The 18930-nt window shown below is 45.2% G+C and overlaps 1 protein-coding gene across 1 annotated transcript in view; it reads right to left on the bottom strand.

Moving 5' to 3' along the window:
• LAMC1 (laminin subunit gamma 1) overlaps positions 1–18930 on the bottom strand; it is a 66932-nt gene that overhangs the window by 17925 nt on the left and 30077 nt on the right. The window contains exons 2-6 of the mRNA XM_054210714.1: positions 6551–6855; positions 4495–4625; positions 3583–3749; positions 2264–2452; positions 79–196 (exon numbers count right to left, since the gene is read on the bottom strand). Of these exons, the coding sequence (XP_054066689.1) occupies positions 79–196; positions 2264–2452; positions 3583–3749; positions 4495–4625; positions 6551–6855 (910 nt within the window). The remainder of the gene's footprint in view (positions 1–78; positions 197–2263; positions 2453–3582; positions 3750–4494; positions 4626–6550; positions 6856–18930) is intronic.

Genomic DNA, 18930 nt, shown 5'->3' on the forward strand with positions numbered 1-18930 from the left:
ATAACTCATTAAAAGCCACACAGAGAAAGCTTTAAAAAGGCACCTAGTTTTAATTTAGAGAGCAGCAGTCCCCCTCACCTGCACCCAGCTTCAGAGAGGGAGTGGAAACCCGGCTGGCAGCGGTCACACTTCTCACCCATCACGCCGGGTTTGCAGCTGCACTGGCCGTAGCTGTCGCACTGCGTGCTGAGGGAGCCTGCGGGAAGAGCGGGGACAGGCACCTCAGCAGACCCTCACACCTCTATTAGCCTGCAGTTTTTTCAACTTTACAAAACAGCCAAGAAATATGGGAAAAGACAGTGGGAAGTACAGCTTCAAGCCAATGAGTGACAGCTTACCTAAAGGCTGCCTCTAGTTCACAGGGATTTTTCCCCTCGCGGCTCTAGAGAGACGAATTGTTATCTAGTTTCCAAACTATATATTCAGTTTTAAGTATTCCTACCAACCAATGTTTTTACATATAAATATAATTTTAACTTCAAATTGCATTCTCATCCTTATTCCTGTTTCATCCTCAATGTTACCTTCACACGCCTCTACTGCCATGCCTGTTTTACCCTGCAATGCACCATTTCTGAGATTTTATTCCCTGAATCCCTCGTGTTCTCCCTAATCACCATCTCCCCTTTGCCAGGGGATATCCTGACCTCTCCCTCTCATGTTCCCATTTCCTCCCTTGATTCCTGAGGTGGATTTAAAGATTAAACTGCCTCCTCGGAGCAAGGCTGCATGTGCCACTATTAACCCCAACAAACTCTCCAGCAAAACTCTCGTTTTTGGAAGGACATCTTCCTCAGCACTGCTCCGTTCAAGCAGACTTGCACAAAAAGCAGCAGTAGGTTTCTTTAATCCACAGCAGACAGAACGCCTTCCCCCAGGCACCGGTGTAGCTATCAGCCTAGGAGCTGTCAGCATTGAATGAGTTAACTTCCAGGAGAAACGTATTTTAATATACAGAAATAGTTGCGTCTTTCTATTTCAATCCACACCAAAAGATTATAGCAAAGTGAAGAGTTACAAGACGATGAGGCTGGACAGGACAGAAGAACTCACAAAACCTTTACCATATACAGCCAAACTTCAAATCCCCTTCACAGTCCCACTTATGATTATTTAGGAAGAAACAATACTTGGACAAAAAATAGCAATCTAAATCTCTCCGGGCGCTTCAAATACACCCTGGGTCCCAGCGTGCCACGGGATACAAGCTGATGGCTAAGTTACAAAGCCCTTTGAAATTTGTCCTTAAGGACCTGAGAAGTCACCTCCCTACTTCTTCTCAACCGCCTCAGCTGATGCCAACCTCTTGAAATAAGGTCCGACACGAGGACCTGGAAGAGCAGATGGAGGAAGAAAGAGGCCTTTCTTGGTCAAAAATTTCACAACTGTACAACTCTCTGACCAAATTAGATAGGAGCCGTACCCTGGCAGACCTCTCGCTGGCTGCTTTTAGGGCATGCTGCAAGCAATTACTTATTCCAGCTACTCTATTTTGGAACCTCACATCATATCTTACTATCTGTTCCCCTTTTGTCTCCTTCACCCTTATTTGCTGTGGGCTGGTGTGGTTATGGGATCACCCCGTACAGGTCAAGTGGTTCCCTTGGCGACAAAAGGTTTGTTCTCCTGCCAGAATTTTTTGTTTGGTTTTGTGGGGGTTTTTTTGGTGGTTTTTTTTTTTTTTTTTTTTTTTTTGCTTTTCTTTAGAAAGGGTTTAACTACATATTTTGAGTTTACTTTGTTTTGTCTCACCCCCACCCCCTTTTGTGTTTAACGTTTCACTGGTTTGTATTTATAGTGCTTGGATACTCAGTAGGAGAAACTGATGCAGCTAAAGTTCACTACAATTCTTCAGTATGAACAACTTCCAGAAATATCCACTCACATCATCTTGTTTATTAAGAATTTAAATGAGCTCTTTAGTACTGGGAGTGTCCAGGGTAACACATAAGCAGTGGGGGGAAAAAGAAATAGGAAACTAAAATAAAATCTATTTCAGAACACATTTGAAGGAGTAAATGGTGCAGAGGTGAAACATCTACCCCTGCCACCCTAACCCCAATTAGATCCAAGGGTAATTTAAACCAAAATACAACCCAATAAACATTTCCTACATGGGGCAGGCGGAAAGAAAGAAAAGAAAAACAACAACAAAAAAAATCCCATTCTACCCTGTCGTTTGCCATTAGCTGCATAACCAAGAGAAGAGCCAGCTTTTGTGTGTGGAAGTTTGCAAGCAGAAAGGTTTACTGCCACCACTCACCGACAGGGTTGCAGCTGCAGGGCAGGCATCCCTCCTCGCTGCCCAGGCGATAGAAGCTGTCCCTGCACCTCTCGCAGTGGGCACCGTCAGTGTTATCCGAGCAGCCCGTGCAGTGGCCCCCGTGGCCAGTGGAGCGGTACAGCTCAGGGTCGAAGTAGCACTCCTGCGACCTTCCGTTGCAGTCACAAGCTGCAAAGACAAGGGCACTGCCGGTGAACAGCACATACAGCCATCTGACCCCGACAGTCACAAAACCCGCGAAGAAAAGCTTGATACTAAGTTGTAGGGGAGCTGGAGTAGGAGCCTTTAACCTCCCGAGACTCACGCACAGACCCCCTAAGGCATGTGTGCTTCAACGAGAAGAAAAAGAAGGAAGCATGTTTTTGTGGTGGCTAAATGTGGGGAGCGGGAAGCAAGGCTGTAACGATGAAACAGGCTCCTTGAGACCACTCTCATCTACATCCAGAAGAAAACCAGCCTTTTCTACCCCACTCCCTTCCACATGGGAAGCGGAAATTCCTCCCTCCCACACAGCAACTCTGATCTTGGCCGTGCAAATAAGGATGAAAAGACAACGTCAGGGCTGACTCCCTGCTGTACGGAGAGTTTCTCCCCCGAATGTAGACAGATTATAAACCTCTAGGGAGCAGGAGTCCTGGGTTTCACCGGCCTGTCAAGGGAAGCCACAGGTCTCGACCAGACAGCTGGGACCGATCGACGCACAAAGAGGTCAGACAGGAAGAAAGCTTTTCTGTCTAAAAAGCTTCCCCGTAAAGTAAACTACCAGGAGCTGTGGTCTGCGACACAAAATCAAGCTAAGTAAATTGGCATTCGGTCACAGAGATCCACATTTGCGGTCCAGAACTGTTGCAACAGCCTCAAAATTGGATGAAACAGTCAACAAGTAACTGTAAAAACCAATAATCCAAAAGAAAGAGGAAGTCAGATGATGCTAAATGAGGAGCTTTTTAAAGGGCAATTATATTCCAGCATACTAAATACAGATTTTTTTTTCTATGGGTCCCATAAAGCACAAGCCTGTACATTTTTGCAGCACTCCTCTTTCCTAAAGGTCGCTCCCATCCTTCTCCGGAAAGGAGATGCCCCTTTCTAGGGATCTACCAGCACGGTCCTACAGGATAGGAGTGGAATGACCAGCAGTCCCATGAAATGTCTGCTGAAAAAAAACCAGAACTGCGCTTAAAACTGGCTAACTGCAACTGAGACAAGTTAAAACCATGCCGGGCCAGCTTCTGGATGTCAAGAGGCAGGGGACCCAACCCGTGAGAGGTCTTCCCATCAAGCGTGGCTGCACATACGCAAGCATTCATTGGCGCTCTCTGCTGTCGCTCTCCTCCATGGACGGTCATTGAAGAAAGGAAGACACTTTTCACAGTCGACCCCGAAGGTGTTGTGTTTGCAGTTGCAGACCAGCTTCCCAAGCTCATTCTTCACACACTCGCTTGCGTGCCCGTTACATTTGCATCTGGTTAACAAGAGACAAAGAACAAGTATTTAAACTCCAGGCATCCAAGAAACAAAGCCCAGATCTGAAAATGTGAGACGAGACAAATTCGAAGGTCACAACAAAACTGAGAATACAACTGCTGCTGTTCAGCCTGGAGCAGAAGAGGCTCCAGGGAGACCTTATTCAGGTCTTTCAATATCTAAAGGGCATTTACAAGAAAGATGGAGAGAGACTTTTTACCAAGGCCTGTAGTGAGAGGACAAGGGGCAATGATTTTAAACTGAAAGAGGGTATGTTTAGAATGTTTCATAGGCGATAGCTCCCAAAATATATGCAAAGGAGAGATGTTGAGATTTTCTATTTACTGTTATTCTAGGCTACAGATACAGTCAGAGAACACAAAACAACACACAAAGTGTGTTAAAAACCACACAAAGTCAGGGTAGAAAAAAAAATGGGGTTTTTTCTTTAGTTTTATATTTTTGCCACTCTTCTCACTCTCCACCCTCCCAAATCACTTAACATTTGATCTATTCAAGGAAAAAAAAAATTCAATCTCTGTCTGCCCTGAAATTATAGCCACAGGAGATTATACAGTATTTGCAAGCTTCATAAAATTCATTCCACTGTATTTTTCGTTTAGGACAGTCAATAGAGACCGGAGCCTAATGGTACCATGTGAGTATAAATCAAAATCTTTAAAGCACTCTAGTAATCCCGACCAAGAGCTTTAAATAAGTACAGAGGTTTATTGTCTACTCACCTACCACCCACAGCAAAATCAGAAATCGCATAGTAGTAAGACTTGAGAACTTTTGGATCATTGAAAACTTCATCTCCAAAGGTGTTCAGACGATTGAGGGTCACTCTAATATCTGTAGCCGTCACCCACTCCTAAATCAGAGAGAAATCCCATCAGATTAATCATCAAACATCCCCCCCGAGAGCGTACCAGTGCCATATCATTAGCAGTTGTATTTACAAAGTCATTCATCAGTCAGCAAGTTCCCTCCTCACCATCTTCCCCCCTGCACCTTGGAAGCGCACACATCCCTGCCTGAGAGACCTCGCACTGCATCCTCTTGCTTCAAATGTTGTTTTCCAGACCCTGCTCCTGTCTGGCTACCCTTTCCCATGCCTCTTCTCCTCCTGACTGCTCTCAGCTGGGAAGTCGTGGGTAACCTCTCCGGCAAGAAGTGCCATGCAGGCAATTATATGAGCTTGCTAATTATACGTATCTATCTGACCGTAGTTTTCCTGCAAAGCTATACAGCACCATCAGGAAAAGCTTTAGGGTACACTTGTCTGCAGATACATCCCACCAGGCGAAAAGACACAGACAGATGAATGAGGCTGGGGGAGGCTGAGGAAGAAAAAGAGGCAGGCAGATTTGACTCACAACACAAGAGCTTTTCATAATATTTACACAGCATCTTCAACACACTGCCCTACCCTCCTCCAGCAACAGCCAGCAAACATAGCCTGTCCCCAGATTTCACAACACCTTCAGCCAGTGACTGTCCTAGTGACTAGTACCTTCTTGGTTTTATTACAGCTTTTGCAATGCCGTTTTCCTTCTAACACCATAAAAACAGGAAAAACATCCTTGTGTGTACAACTGCAGTGCAGCTGCGTTGCTGCTTAGCCAGTACAATAAGAAGATTTGCTGAATTACAAACACTGGCATAAACACGTGGAAATGCTGAGCACAAAATACACTCAAAATACTCCAGTTGCAAAAAGCAATGCCAGAGGTTTGTACCTATTCCAGGAAATTGGCGGTCAGGTCTCTATTCCTTACATAGAGAAGTTTATCAGAAAATTATACACCGTATCACTAACTCAAAATCTCTCCGTTCACCTTAACGATTAGACCCTGTTCTCTGCAAGGGTTAGCTACAGCAACAAGGTGGCCAAACTGGTTCTTTTCCATTTCAGGAGTTCTTCTCCCTTCCCCACTAATCTTTGTTTTCATTTGCAGAAGTGAGCCCCACCGGATTCTGCCTTCCTGCTCGCTGGCCGGGGATCACGTCTCAGTCTGCTCCTGCTACTCCAAGAGGAAAGGGAAGAAGCGGCTATCACAGCTCCAAAAAGGAAGGAGAGGAGCCCCGAGGGAGGAAACCCCACAGCTTTAGCTTCTTGTTGCAACTGAAGACGCCATCAAGCAGCATACAGAAAGCTGGATAAACTGGTGCTCCCAGCATGCTCCTGACTACTGCCCAACCGGCATTATAAAGGGTAACAACAAAAAAAAACCCACCCAGCCGAACTCAGTCCCCAAGCCACTTGTAAGGAAAACCAAATATTGTGGATAAAATCAAGCTCCCCCCCGCAACACACACGTAGAACGGGTTAGGGTTTCCAGTAACCCTTTACTGGTTTAGAGGAATCTCATATTTCTTAAATTTTTGTGCTCAAAATAAAAATGCAGGTGCTTCAAGTGTTCATTTGACTTAGGCTTTACCTTCCTCTGTCCTTATATCTGAAACAGCAGCAAAATGCCGACCACTACTTTCTAAGCAGGCAGAGATTTGCATCCATCCTCTAAAGGCTTCCATGATGCCTAATGACAAATCATCCTTAATGCCACAGATTTTGCTTTTTGTACCATAAGCTTACTAACAAGAGAATCAAGAGTTCAACTCTTCCTTCAAAAGTATTTCTTTAGATTGTCCGTCCCAACTTACTTGTGCAAGGACCTTTCAGTATGAATAAGGGCTGTCGTGCAGCCCACGGTCAGCACAAAGCCACCATTCACAACAACTACACGGAAAAGACTCAACTCGGACCACCGGCTTGACTTAGTCCTGCTCACATACCTGTAGCACAGGGCTGTTGTCAAAGTTGTAGGCACTGGGACGCCCCTCCAGTGTTGAGAACGCCACGTTGCCCCCAGTGAGAGGGGAGATGTCACTGAACTCATCTGTGCAGAGAGCCTGCTGCTCATCCTCCCCAGTCCGAATAAAGCCCCGGTTGACTTTGTGATATGTGCTCTCACAGGAGCCACTGTAATACTGGTAGGGCACCCATGGGCCGTCTTCCCTGGTGCGTTTGTAGATTGCAAAGCTCTCCGGCCGACTGGTGTGAAACTTCAGACGCACGTACGTGATGTCAAAGGCCTTTCCTGCGGATGAGAGAAGACAGGCGTGAGAAAGACTCAAACAAACTAGAAAGAATGGCAAGAGCTCCACTGCAGTTCTCCCTTTACAAGAAACATCTCCAGTACCATCCAGTAGGACAAGCAGTGTCCAGTAGCACCAGAAGTATCTCTTCCAGTCCTACGTACTGCATCTCCTGGTGGAGACAAGGTGAAGGAACTGAAGTCGAGGGCAGACTGAGTAAATAAATAACCTACAGACCCCTCTGCAACCAAATGCACATCTCACAAACCGCAATTCTCTTCTCTAGACATCACCAACAGTGTCCTTATCCCGACAGGTGATATATTATGTCAGAGCCACAAACAGTTTGTGTGTATCTCCAAGTTAACCATGCCATTTGATGATATTTCTTCCAAATGCGTGTTTGGGAGAAAGGGTGTTATCCAAAGAGGTAAGAGTCACACTATAGAGCCTGTTTTGTCCCTCTGCTTCCTCCCCAAATAGACAATATCCCAAACTCCCCCTACTCCTCGTAAAGTCTTTCCTCCAGCAGTGAGCTACTGAGTACACCTTTTTCTACTCATTCCCTGGGAAAGGCAAAACAAGCTTTAAGTTTCCCAGACCACAAGATTAAAGGCTCCAAGACGCTTTTCAGATCAAAGTGCACTGATTTACATGCAAGCCATGTTCTCCCTCTCCTAGGGGGGTAAACGTAAACCCACCTCCCTGCCCTCCCACCTCCTAACAGGTACGCAGCAATCAGCAGATCATTCGCTCTCATGGATTCTTTTCCAGTGACTTGAGCATCTACCCCCTGTGCATGTAAACCAACCACCCAGGGGATGCACAGCCCCAAGAAAAGCCATGAGGGGAAAAGGGCTGCAGCACGCTTCAGCCACCTTCCTCCTCCACCCCCACCGGCCCACAGGCATGTTCCCGGGAGGCGGCGTACAGCTGGGTGCCGGCTGTTCTCTCTCCACCTCGGCGGGCAGACTGTGTACAATCAGGACACCCTGGCGCACGTAGGGAACTCGCTAAAACGTGAGGTTTGTCTGGAACAAAACCCCAGGCGGTTAGTCCCTGCCACGGTCTTTTACGCTCCCACCACCTCCCTGCTCTAAGCAGAGGTTGCGGCCATCACTGGTCTCTTCATTGACCAAAAAAAAAACTACTAGAAGAGTTTCAACTGATTGAGAAACAGGTTTTCTCTGCCTGCAGAAGTCACACGGATTTAACTTCCACTTGTAAAATGAATTAACTCCACTGCGTTAAATTTTAACGCGAGGCTTCGCACCTGCCAAATAGTGCCTCACTTCATAAGTTAAAGCAGAACAGAGAGCAGCAGCAACAAGAGCAGCATGCCTCTCAAAGCACACACGCAAAACCCGATTGCAGTCCATCAGGTTCGAGTCACAAACCATGGCTCTCGCCCACAGAGCACCCGCCAGTCAGAGCAGGACAGGCTCTGCATTGGGCACATCATGGCCAGAGCCCAGACGGTGACGGAGGAACCTCAGTCTGCTCTGGCTGCTGGGAACACTGAAGCTGCAGGAGAAGCATGGCAAGGGGTCCAGAAATCAACATACCAGAAAAAAACTAAAGTAAAAATCAAGATGTACAGCACCTCAAATACTTACGCCTGCATGTACCAAGGATAAAAGAAAGAGCAATCTTGTTCTTAAAGGAAAGAAGTCTGCCGATGCCCCAACCTACCAAAAAGGCACCATCTGTGCGTGACATGCAAGACAGCTGGGGCACTGTACAGATACAAACCCCCCAATACTCCCCACAAAATACCCATTACTGTTACATCATGTGTGAGGTTACACATGACCTAAGCACAAGACTAGAAGCCAGACATTCACAACCTGCTGCTCTTACTCAATACTTGCTTGCTTTTGGTTTGGGGTCAAGTTATTTAATGAGATCTTCTTACATACAGAAGACAAGCGAGAAGCAATCCCACTACTAATGCCAAAGTGCTTCCACAAGGGCTAGAAACTCCAAAGGATCAACGCTTAACACTGTAACGCAGCTTAGGCTTACCCTCCCCTTGCTGCCAAATACAAGAGGTGATTAATCCCGTTTCCGTTTATTTGGAAGTATTTTTCACCTGAATCCCGACACAAGGCAAGAATCAGACACCAGGAATATAAATCAGTCCCTCACAGGTTTCCCATTTCTCCTGCTATGTGGTCTCTTCTCGAGAAGAGAGCTCCTCCCTGAAGGCAAAGCATGCTGCAGAGATGAAGAGCATGGACAACGCAGAAACTCAAGGTGAGCACACCACACATAAGCCAACAGGTCAGACACACACAAGTATTTTTTTCAGACCCATGGTAAATGGGCCATCTTTTCCAGATAAAGGCAAGGAGCCCCAGAAGCAAATGCCTCCTCGTTCTTCTGCAGGAAGACCCTAGCATATGTGTTGACCTGCAACGTGCCAGCCCGAGAACTTCACCAACACCCTGGATGGGCAGCAACTAAAACCAGATCTACTATCATGGTTTTAGCTCTAGTAAAACCATCATCAGCAACATCATGAGAAAGTTTTCTTTGAGCTCATACACTGATTAAAACAAAATATGAGGCCGAAAGTCACTGCCCCGGTGAGATTTCTTTGGGCAATTTTCATCACTAGTGAAAATAGTGAAGACATCAGGCAAGAGCAGCCATTCCTTGAGTCAAGAGGGGAAAAAACAAAAGTCGGAGCCAACAGCATGAAGATCATTCAATTAAATCGCATCAACTGAACTGCCAAGAATACCCGGCCACTTTGACTTGGGGTGGTTAGTTTCCTTCTGCTACTACTGCATTCCTCTTGCATGAAGCCAAAACCCTGCATTCAGGCTTCATCAAGACAATTTTGGGGAGGAAACGCTTTGAAAGAATCCTGGGAATGAAGAGGGGGCCGGGTGTGTGCTCTCACTCCACAAACACACAACTTTCTGCTCCAGCAGAAAGGCCAGGTCACAGCCTGCACGTCCCAAAAAGAACTTTTTTTTTTCCCCCCCTCTCCACTACAACTGGATTACGGTCTCTGTTTCCTGACAGGAAGGTCTCCTACAGCTCCTTGCAAAAATTCCAGCTCAGTAAATGGCACATGCAAACTACGCTCTGGGTAGCGTGAAAACATTTTCCATAGAAATCCCTTACACTAAAAGGAAAGGACTCTCACTTTTTCATCTTCAGTTTTACACCATGGGCCAAAGAAAAAGCATCCAAAACCCTCCTGACCGAGCAACCCAGGTGAAAAAGACATTTATTTCAGCTGGCAGTGTTAACTACTTGAGAAATCCTGTTAATGGCATTACACAGGAATGCAGTAATGCACACAGGGCGGCTGTGCGCTCCCGCCATATCAGCTTGCCGTGGGTAAATACTGTTGGAACAATAGTTCACCCGAGACCAGCTGACAGAGTGTTGAAACGTGTTTCCCCCCTGTTCACGCTGAAGGTAAAAGCCGTGCTTAGCAGCCTGGCAGCCAGCACAGCTCTTCAAAGCTGCACAGCCTTTTGCTAGCAAAGATAAGCTGCCTAGGTTGCTTTCAAGCTTTTCAGGGCTGAATATATACTGCTATTACACTGAGAAACAGCGACAGCAATAACTAAGTGAAAGGCAGCTTTAAATGTTTCATTCGGAAGACAAAAAGTCATTGTTCTCCTGTTCCTAGAAGCTGGTAATTATTTTGATCTCTGTTCGGCTTAGAAGTGTCTGATACTGTCAAGTATTGGATAATATTTCCCTCTGTGTACTGAGAATCGGGAGATCTATTTTGCAGGAAGAACTCCAGATGCTTGTTATAAAAGTTCATTAGGAAGAAGATGACATGTGGTAATAAGCAACCATGAGCTCAGCACTTCAGGAGTGCAACTTGACATGTCTTTAAAGCCTCCAGAGCTCAAAAATCGTGAGCCCCACATTTTAAAATGTCATCTTTTCTGAGGCAGGAAGCTGTTCGCCAGCAAGTGACAAGGTGACGATATAACCAGCCCCTTTTGATAATTCAAGGTGATGTAGAAAACCATTTATTATCATTCTGTAAAGAAAGTAGGCAAACAGACAAGCCTTCAAGATGATATTGCAATTACAGATTAAACCAAGCGAGCCAGTCTGGGTCCTGCAGAGAAAGCAGCGGCAGCACTGGAAGTGTTTGACATTGTCTGATGGAGGGGATGCTTCTCCCAACAACCTGCTCGCCTCATCAGGCTGACCACAGCTGCCAGATGTCAGCAGCAATTAAAGCCCTTCCTCAGCAGCGTTATCGTCCAATTCTGTATCCCAAAGGTCCACCAGGAAACGCACCATGCTGAAAGCCATGAAGATAGACTGGAAAAATGTAATCAAATGCTATTTAGATCTTTAGAAACTCCTCCCTTTTCCCCCAAGTTAGGAATTTGTCCCTACACACAAAAGGCCTCCTTGTTTTTGGACCCCTCAGAATGGATGGATAATTTGCATCAGGAAAACGTCCCGCCAGCTGGCACGCCAACTACAAGCGCTGAATTGTGAGCAGATGCCTGGATGAGATAAGTCCAGACGACACTTGCCTCCTTCATGATCAGTTCACTCTCATCCCCGGCGTGTGGGAAGTAACCACGCTACCTCTTCTGCACCTCTGCGATCCCACAGTGCATCCTCCCAGCCACGAGCTTTAAAATACGGCCACTGAGTTTTGCTGCCCAGGAAAAAACAAAACTCCACCTGAGAAGGACGTACTGGGCAAAGAACCGAGCCTTTGCAGATTTGTTTTCAGCGAAATCCACTGAGCAGTAATGAAAGGGTTAAGCTTTCTCTGCTTCTGTTTAGGTTGGCTCCTGTTCCAGACAGTTTTTTCACACAGGTACCTGCTGACAACCTATTTCTAAGTAAAGGTTAAAAGAATTGAAAACAAATACCAGCATATTTCTCACTTTTTGACTGGATTTCATTTCCATTCTGCAGTGACAGGACAGAGAGCAAGCAACTACCGTCGGCGTTTTATTTTGCTCTCATCTGACCTGTTTCTCTGTCATTCCCAGGGAGAAAGGCCGGCTTTCCCAGTGCCCAAGACTAGAACGTGCTCCATGCCATTTTCCCATCCGGTCCTTACTCCTACCTCAACTCCCCAATACTTAAGGAGAATGAGTTATCCCATCCCAACCCACGGAACGGGATTGGATTTTCCAGCATGCAGATAGGCAACAAGAGCAGGACAGTGTTTATAAGGAGGGGAGGAGAATGAGAAATATCCTGAGCAACTTGCTTTTTTGGAACAAAAAAAAGTTCTATTAGACAACAACAGCCCAACACCTGCAAGACACATAAGCGGTAAGTTATGTTGCTTGCATCACACGCGCATGGAAAAGCCAAACTTATGACAGAAAGCAAGAAAATACTGTAGTTCTAGAGCAACTGTTCTTTACAACTACACCCTAGCTTTTCTGGGAAAAATTATGGAGGAGGAGGAAGAGAAGATGAGAGCACTGGTATTACACACGCAAATAGAACATCCAGCATCTGAAAAAAAAAAAAAATTGAAGAATTTCCATTTTCTGATGTTCTTCACTGAGGAAATAACTCCACATAGGAGCATGGGTGACAGCTCTCAAATGCTGAGTGGTGGCCCTTGTGGAAACATAAACTAGTATTAATAAACTTTAGGCTTATTTTCTTTCCCTCACCTAAAGAGCCTGGAGATTTAGGCATGTATTTCACGAACAAGAAGCGTCCAAAGGATTATAACACAGTCTCATCATAAGCCATACTCCACCATATCAAAGATTTTGGCATCCAGAGCTCCAGCACAGACGGGCACAAGGGCTTTAAGAAAGCCCAACAGATACAAACACGGGTTGCTTTTTCTGGGCGCCCGTGCTAAGACAGAGATGGAGAAAGGAAACGTGTTTGGGACGCCGGGGGAATGAGCGCAGCCCTGAGCGCGCTGGGACGAAGGCGGACTCCCACCACCCCATTAGATCATGCATTCTTCCAGCACTCCCGAACAAAGGCACCATTGACTTGCGCGCGTGGGCGGCTCCGGACAGCAAAAGACTGCCCAGTAAATTATTGCAGGATAATCCAAGATTGATAAGTCGTCAAGGCTGCTTGTTCTAGTCATGTTTCCAAAAGGGGGGGGGAGGAAGGGAAACTTATTTCCTCCTGCAGGGGCTGAAGGCAGCCTCATAAGAAATGCATTTTTCCATCTGATCACTCCTAAATCAGTGTAAAAGTCAGAAAACGCTGTCTAATAATTCAGTACAGCTTTCTGCCTTATTTGTACAGCTTTGATGCAAAGATGTTAAGTCCATTTCCCAAAACGGCCAGCTGTGTTTATTCACTAGGGACTGGAAAGATCCCATGTACAACACAAAAGTCCTATCTGCACAGGAAGCCTCAAAGTCCTTTTTCAGCACAAATGATAAAAGCTCGTTTTAAAAAGGCACTTTACACTTGGCAAGCACAGTCAGATCACAGATGATCAAGGACGCCACGGGCCATTTTGGGGAGGGCTCCATTTCATTCACATATCCAGGCTCCAAAGCTACCTCCGGCCTCCAGTGCCGCAGCAAGACGAGCGGGATCTGGGTTATGGTGCATCAGGATCCTTGGAAAGTTCATCTGCTTGTATCCAACACCCAGGAGCTGCTCCACGGCCCGTTCACAAGGGATATGGGTGAAACCAAGTCACGCCCCCAACTGAAGGGGCACAGAAAAAGTGGGGGTTTGCTCTCCCAAAAAGGGGGTTTTACCCAAGAAAGGAAAAAAAAAAATTTGATCTGAAGAGTTTACTGATCCAGAAAAGACATCAAAAAAAAAGCTGTCTTTTGCCCTTTATTCTCATCAGAAGAATGCACAGCGATTACCCAGAAATCTTCATTTCATCACTGATAGCCCATAATGACACCACCAACAGTGACTTCAGCAATGACAACCCTTTAAAACGGGCAATTTCCACCCATTCCAAGTGACTGTGGGACCGTGGTGCCCCAGCAACATTACATTTTCCCAAGAGTTTTCCTCATGTTGGAGATACAGCTATCACCCAGTAAAAACCACAGCCCCCAGAAGATCCGAGCTGGAGGCAGCAGCAGGCCAGGGGAGATTCACCAAAAAGCTTTCAATTGCGTACAACGCGATACTTCTCATCCTTAGGAAGACACCTCTCATGAACGCTTCTTGTGTAAGACCACATCTCCAGAGGAACACCCACAATGCAACAAATATTAGCCACCTTCAAATCATCCTCATAGCATTTAACTTCAAGTGGCAAAACAAAGGGCAAAAGTCACATTACATTTTAATTTCCCCTCGGATATTTTAATTTGACAGTAGGGGGTGTAGGAGGGAATATTCCTGACGCTCAGCTCCAACTGTATCTTTTCAGAGGCGAAGATGTAGAGATGGCAGAAAGACTGGGGAAAAAAAAAAGACTAAAAATTACTTTCAAACTCCAAAGCAAAAGTTAAAATGGTTAAACAAAAATGAAGTTGCAGCTTCTTTAAATGAGATATTTGGCCAATTGGCAAACACATGACTTCTTGTAATGAGAAAACAAGTTTATTGGATTGTAGCGCAGTATCTTGCGAACAAATTTAAATATCAGATAATATGGTGAGAATTACAAAACCATTGATATAAAGCACAACTGAATTTTACTGACTTGTGACCAAAAAAAAAAATAATTAAAAAAGTTAAATCAAAAGCATTTTGCGAATGGGATACTTCGTGCAGGAATGTTACGAGGCTTTCCCGAGGCTTGTTTTCTGACTGCGTCCCTCCCGGGCGCCTCGCCCTCCAGCAGCTCCATGCCCTTCCCTCGCACGCTTGCCACCAGCGCACCTAACGGCAAAGCGTACGCTGTGCTTCAGCTTCAGAACTTCAGCAAAACGACCAGAGCTGGAAACATCCTGGCCAAAGGCAGCATGAAAGTTATTTTGGACGGTGTCCGCCTGCGCAGGGGAGACACCAGACACCCCTCGCTCCAGCCCAAGCACTCCTGGAGGGGATTTACACCAGTTCCCACTGGAGCGCTGCCCCTCGACCCAGTTCAACGGCTCCATCGCTCATGATCGTCACCACTAGTTCCTATTAAATAATATTTTGAAGCCTTTTCCCCCGCCCGTTGAAAGGCAGTGCTTTCCCCTCTCACCCCCCCCAAGATGTGCTCACAGTCTGCAACAGCTCTAACACCTGGCTTCCCTCCTATCTGAATTAGGTATCACAAACACACAGCTCACGTTGTTGAGCCTAATTAAGAACAAATTAAGTGATACAACTATATACAAGCGTTCTCTCAGCAGCAGTAAGTTCAGCAGCTCAGGAAGCAAGGCGACCTCCCAGCCTAGGTCCCACCCTGCCGGCTGGACAGCCATGGCGAGGCCAGAAATGTTCCCTACATAGAACACTGAATCCTCTGGAATTTTGATGGTTTAATCTCCCTCCCGCCCCTGCCCTTCCACCTCCCACTCACCAGCCACAGATATTTTTTTTTCAGACACGGGCCATAATTAACACTGCAGCTATTTGGAAATAATACCGTTGCTATTAGCATCCATCACCTGGCCCCGCTGCAGACAAGACAGCTTTCTTTTCTCAAGTATTTAAGGAGTTTTGCATTCTTCAATAAACATTTAAAAAAACCTAACTTTTCACACATTTGAATCGCGACGTTTAATGTTGCAAAGACTTTGCACGCCTCCTGAGAAACCTCCCCCTCCTCCCTACAGACTCCTGCTATGGATTTTAAGTAGCAGTTTACATGCCTTCATGCTATCTTTTAATGCATTTTCAGTCAATTTCAGGCTTACGCACAAGCTACCATTATTTATGAAACACAAATTACAGCAATATCCATACGGACCATTTTCAACCACCCACCCACACAACAGTTTTACTTTCTCAGCCTATTAAGCCAGGGAAGGAATTGGGATAAACAGACTTGACAAAACCATTGCTGGAGCAAGGCCATTTCCAAAACAAAGCTTGCCACTGAGTTATGTTTCAAATATGTTTTGGAAAGCCAGAAACAAAGCTCTTCCAAATTTTTCTTGAAGCAGAGAGGGAACTGCACTCCAGTCCTCGACTCACAAGTAACAGCCAGCATGTGCCTTCAACTCCGCCTCTGGAGAATAAACCACACAAACTCCAAACGTCATGGAAGTTGCAAAGGTGTATGAAACACACAGTCCGGCACGTTCGTGCTCATCCACACGTTCTGTCTGGAGACACGAGAAGGACAAGGAACGACTAAATGCAGTAACTATTTCTAAGGAAAGAGAGTTTAGCAGAAAACCACACATACTCGAGAAGGAAGCATGGCTAAGCATGACTGGTCTCCCACAGAAGTGACTCCATAAGATTATTTTGGAACACCATGAACAAAGAAAATGAAACTGGATGCTCTCTGCTGACCCTTCAAAGACAATACGAACTCCAGGCTTCTCAATACTTCCAGCTGCAAAAGCTGAAGCCCTTGGTTTAATTCACAGACTAGAATGGAGCCAAATCTGCTTTACATTAGGCTCCAAAATACATCATTCTATCCACATCAAACCTGGATTTGGGAAGTGATCTGTAGATCAAAACTCCTTGTACCCAGGCTAAAGGCTGCCCATCCAGGAACAGAGGAAACTCTGAAAAAGCAAAAGAAGAGATACGTGCACAGTCTTTCCTTACCATTTTGTATAAAAGGGAGATTTCAAAACTGAGATAGCATTACTTTGCTGCTCCTTTACAAAGGAGGAATTTAAAAGAAAGTACTGACATAGTTGCTGAAAGTGGGACCAAACACCTCTGGGGATACCGCTGAACCAGTGTAACATCAAACGAGTTTCCTACAAAGCATGTTTTCCTACAACAGGCTCAGCAGAAACAGAAAAATTAAATGTTAATGTGTTTAAAAGACCTTCCACGGGGACTTCTGATTTGTTGAACTTATCTACTGGTCCTGAAACACAGGCCATGCAGCATGGTATGAAGCTAAACGTTAGCGCCTGGTTCCCAGTGGCAGGAATGCAATTCAACCCTAATAATTCTGGGTGTGCAATTAATTCACCTTGTTAGCAGTAGAGAAGTGACGTGGTTGTGTGTGAAGAACAGACTGAGTCTGATGGAAAAGAAAAAAAAAATTACGCAAAGAAATACACTATATTCCCAGACGGTCAGAGGTTATGGTGCTCAAGAACTCAGACCTGCATTTAAATTAAAAAAAAAAAGCGTGGATTAGGAACAGCTGCAGAAACACTTAAGAGAGCGAACTCCAGACAAGGCAACAGAAAACTCACTCACTCCACAAGAAGCAGGCTGGACAGCCCCTGGACCGCTGCAGAGGACGTTTCCAGGGAGGTCAGCACAGAAGAGGACCCCCATGAGCAGCTTCTAGCAAGCATCTAAGAAACATCTTGCACATCACAAGACAAAACCTCCTGTCCCCGAGCTCCACGTTGAGAGGCAAATGCTATGACTTGTTAGGTCACACCACATCCTCCCCCTGTCACACACAGGTTCTTCCCTCAGCGTAAGAATAAGAATTTCCTTAGGCAACAGCACTACCTAAATGAGGGTGATTGCAAAGAAAATTAGCTTAACTGTTTGCACTGAAAGCCAAACAATGAGATTTTCTTCAGGCACGCTACACTGCTGTGAAGCCTAAATGAACTCCACCAGAAGGTATTTTTCTCAGGAGAGAGACTATTAAAAATTCATTTTCCAATTAGCGCAGCTAAGCCAGTGACATTCCTTTAAGAATGCTGAATACTTAGTTGATGAAAAAGCCTTTTTTGAGATTAGAAGATAACTGTTGTACCTCAATTAGTAACGTAAACTACCACACATTAAAACTTCAAGTAATTTGTTGACCATGAAGTATGAGTCAAGCTATTTCTTCCTCCCTCTGCTTTCAGTGTCTTTAGTATGTATACTGACCCTTTTAATGGTATTTTTTGGGGGGAACAGAAAAGAAACAGCCACTTAAACCCATCTGTAAAGCTGCTGCCTTTGTGAAATGAAGTCTCAAACAATACAGCACTCTCAAGCTTTTCTTTTCAATAAATGCTTACGTGTAGTGATAGGTTAAACCCAAACCAACCTACCTGTGGCTCCTTCAATCAACAGACACCCCAAGAGAGCTGAAGAGCATCAGGGTCTTCAATCTACCATTAAGTTACAACAATAAAGGCTTTTCTTCTCCAAAAGCTCAGACTTTCAAGACCCCAAATAGTGTCCCCATGTCTCCTTGTTGCCTAGATAGGTACCTCATTCAGATGTCAAGGAAAGCTACCACCACACAACCCCAAATCTTCACAGATATGACCATTACTGAAATGCCAAGGTGCCTGTAAAAGATGAAAATGTGGACAAAGTGTGGACAACTCAAAGAAACCAAAGCTACTTTGGCTGGAAAATTTGAGAAGCCCAACAGAGCTTCATTGATCAGAAACATATACAAAACCAACACTGCCTTCTACCTTCAAACCCACTCGAACTTTTCCTCATAGAACTTCACACTAAATTAAAAACACTATAGAGCAAGGCTTTTCACTTAGTTTGAAAATAAGAGTTGCTAGAGATTAAAAGCTTACCAAGGACTTCATCTCTGGTCTTAAATGCAAAGCATTTTGTTACTATAGAGCAGCACACAAATACAAGACAAGCAGAACAACTACTAACAGCTGTCGAGATCTGCTTGCGTAAAGCGAGACATTTGAAGTCATTTCACCTAGAATGACATACAATTCCTGATATTGCTAAAACAGGAGGGCTGGGACAGAAAGAGCACTGCAAGCAGAGGAATTAATAACATACGGCTTCCTATACATGAGCCTCTTGGTTGAGTTTTAGAAGGGAAGTCTTGCAGCTTCTCAACTCCATGACAGGGATATCTTCAGAGTCACATCTGACTGCAGAAGCTAAAAACTGCGAGAGATGAAGATGTACGTGTGAATCCTGGTTCCCTTTGGTTGACCTTTTCCACAACACTAACAAGAACTGCCATTATTGTGGAGAGCTTCTTCCTTCTACCTATCCAAGCAGAAGAGCAAAGAGTTCAGAAACTATGTGGGACATGATGGGGCACAGACCAAATTCTTAGGTGTGTTTTACTTCCATAGGGCAACGCA

Source organism: Rissa tridactyla, chromosome 8 (genome assembly GCF_028500815.1).
Source record: "Rissa tridactyla isolate bRisTri1 chromosome 8, bRisTri1.patW.cur.20221130, whole genome shotgun sequence".
Classification (NCBI taxonomy): Eukaryota; Metazoa; Chordata; class Aves; order Charadriiformes; family Laridae; genus Rissa; species Rissa tridactyla.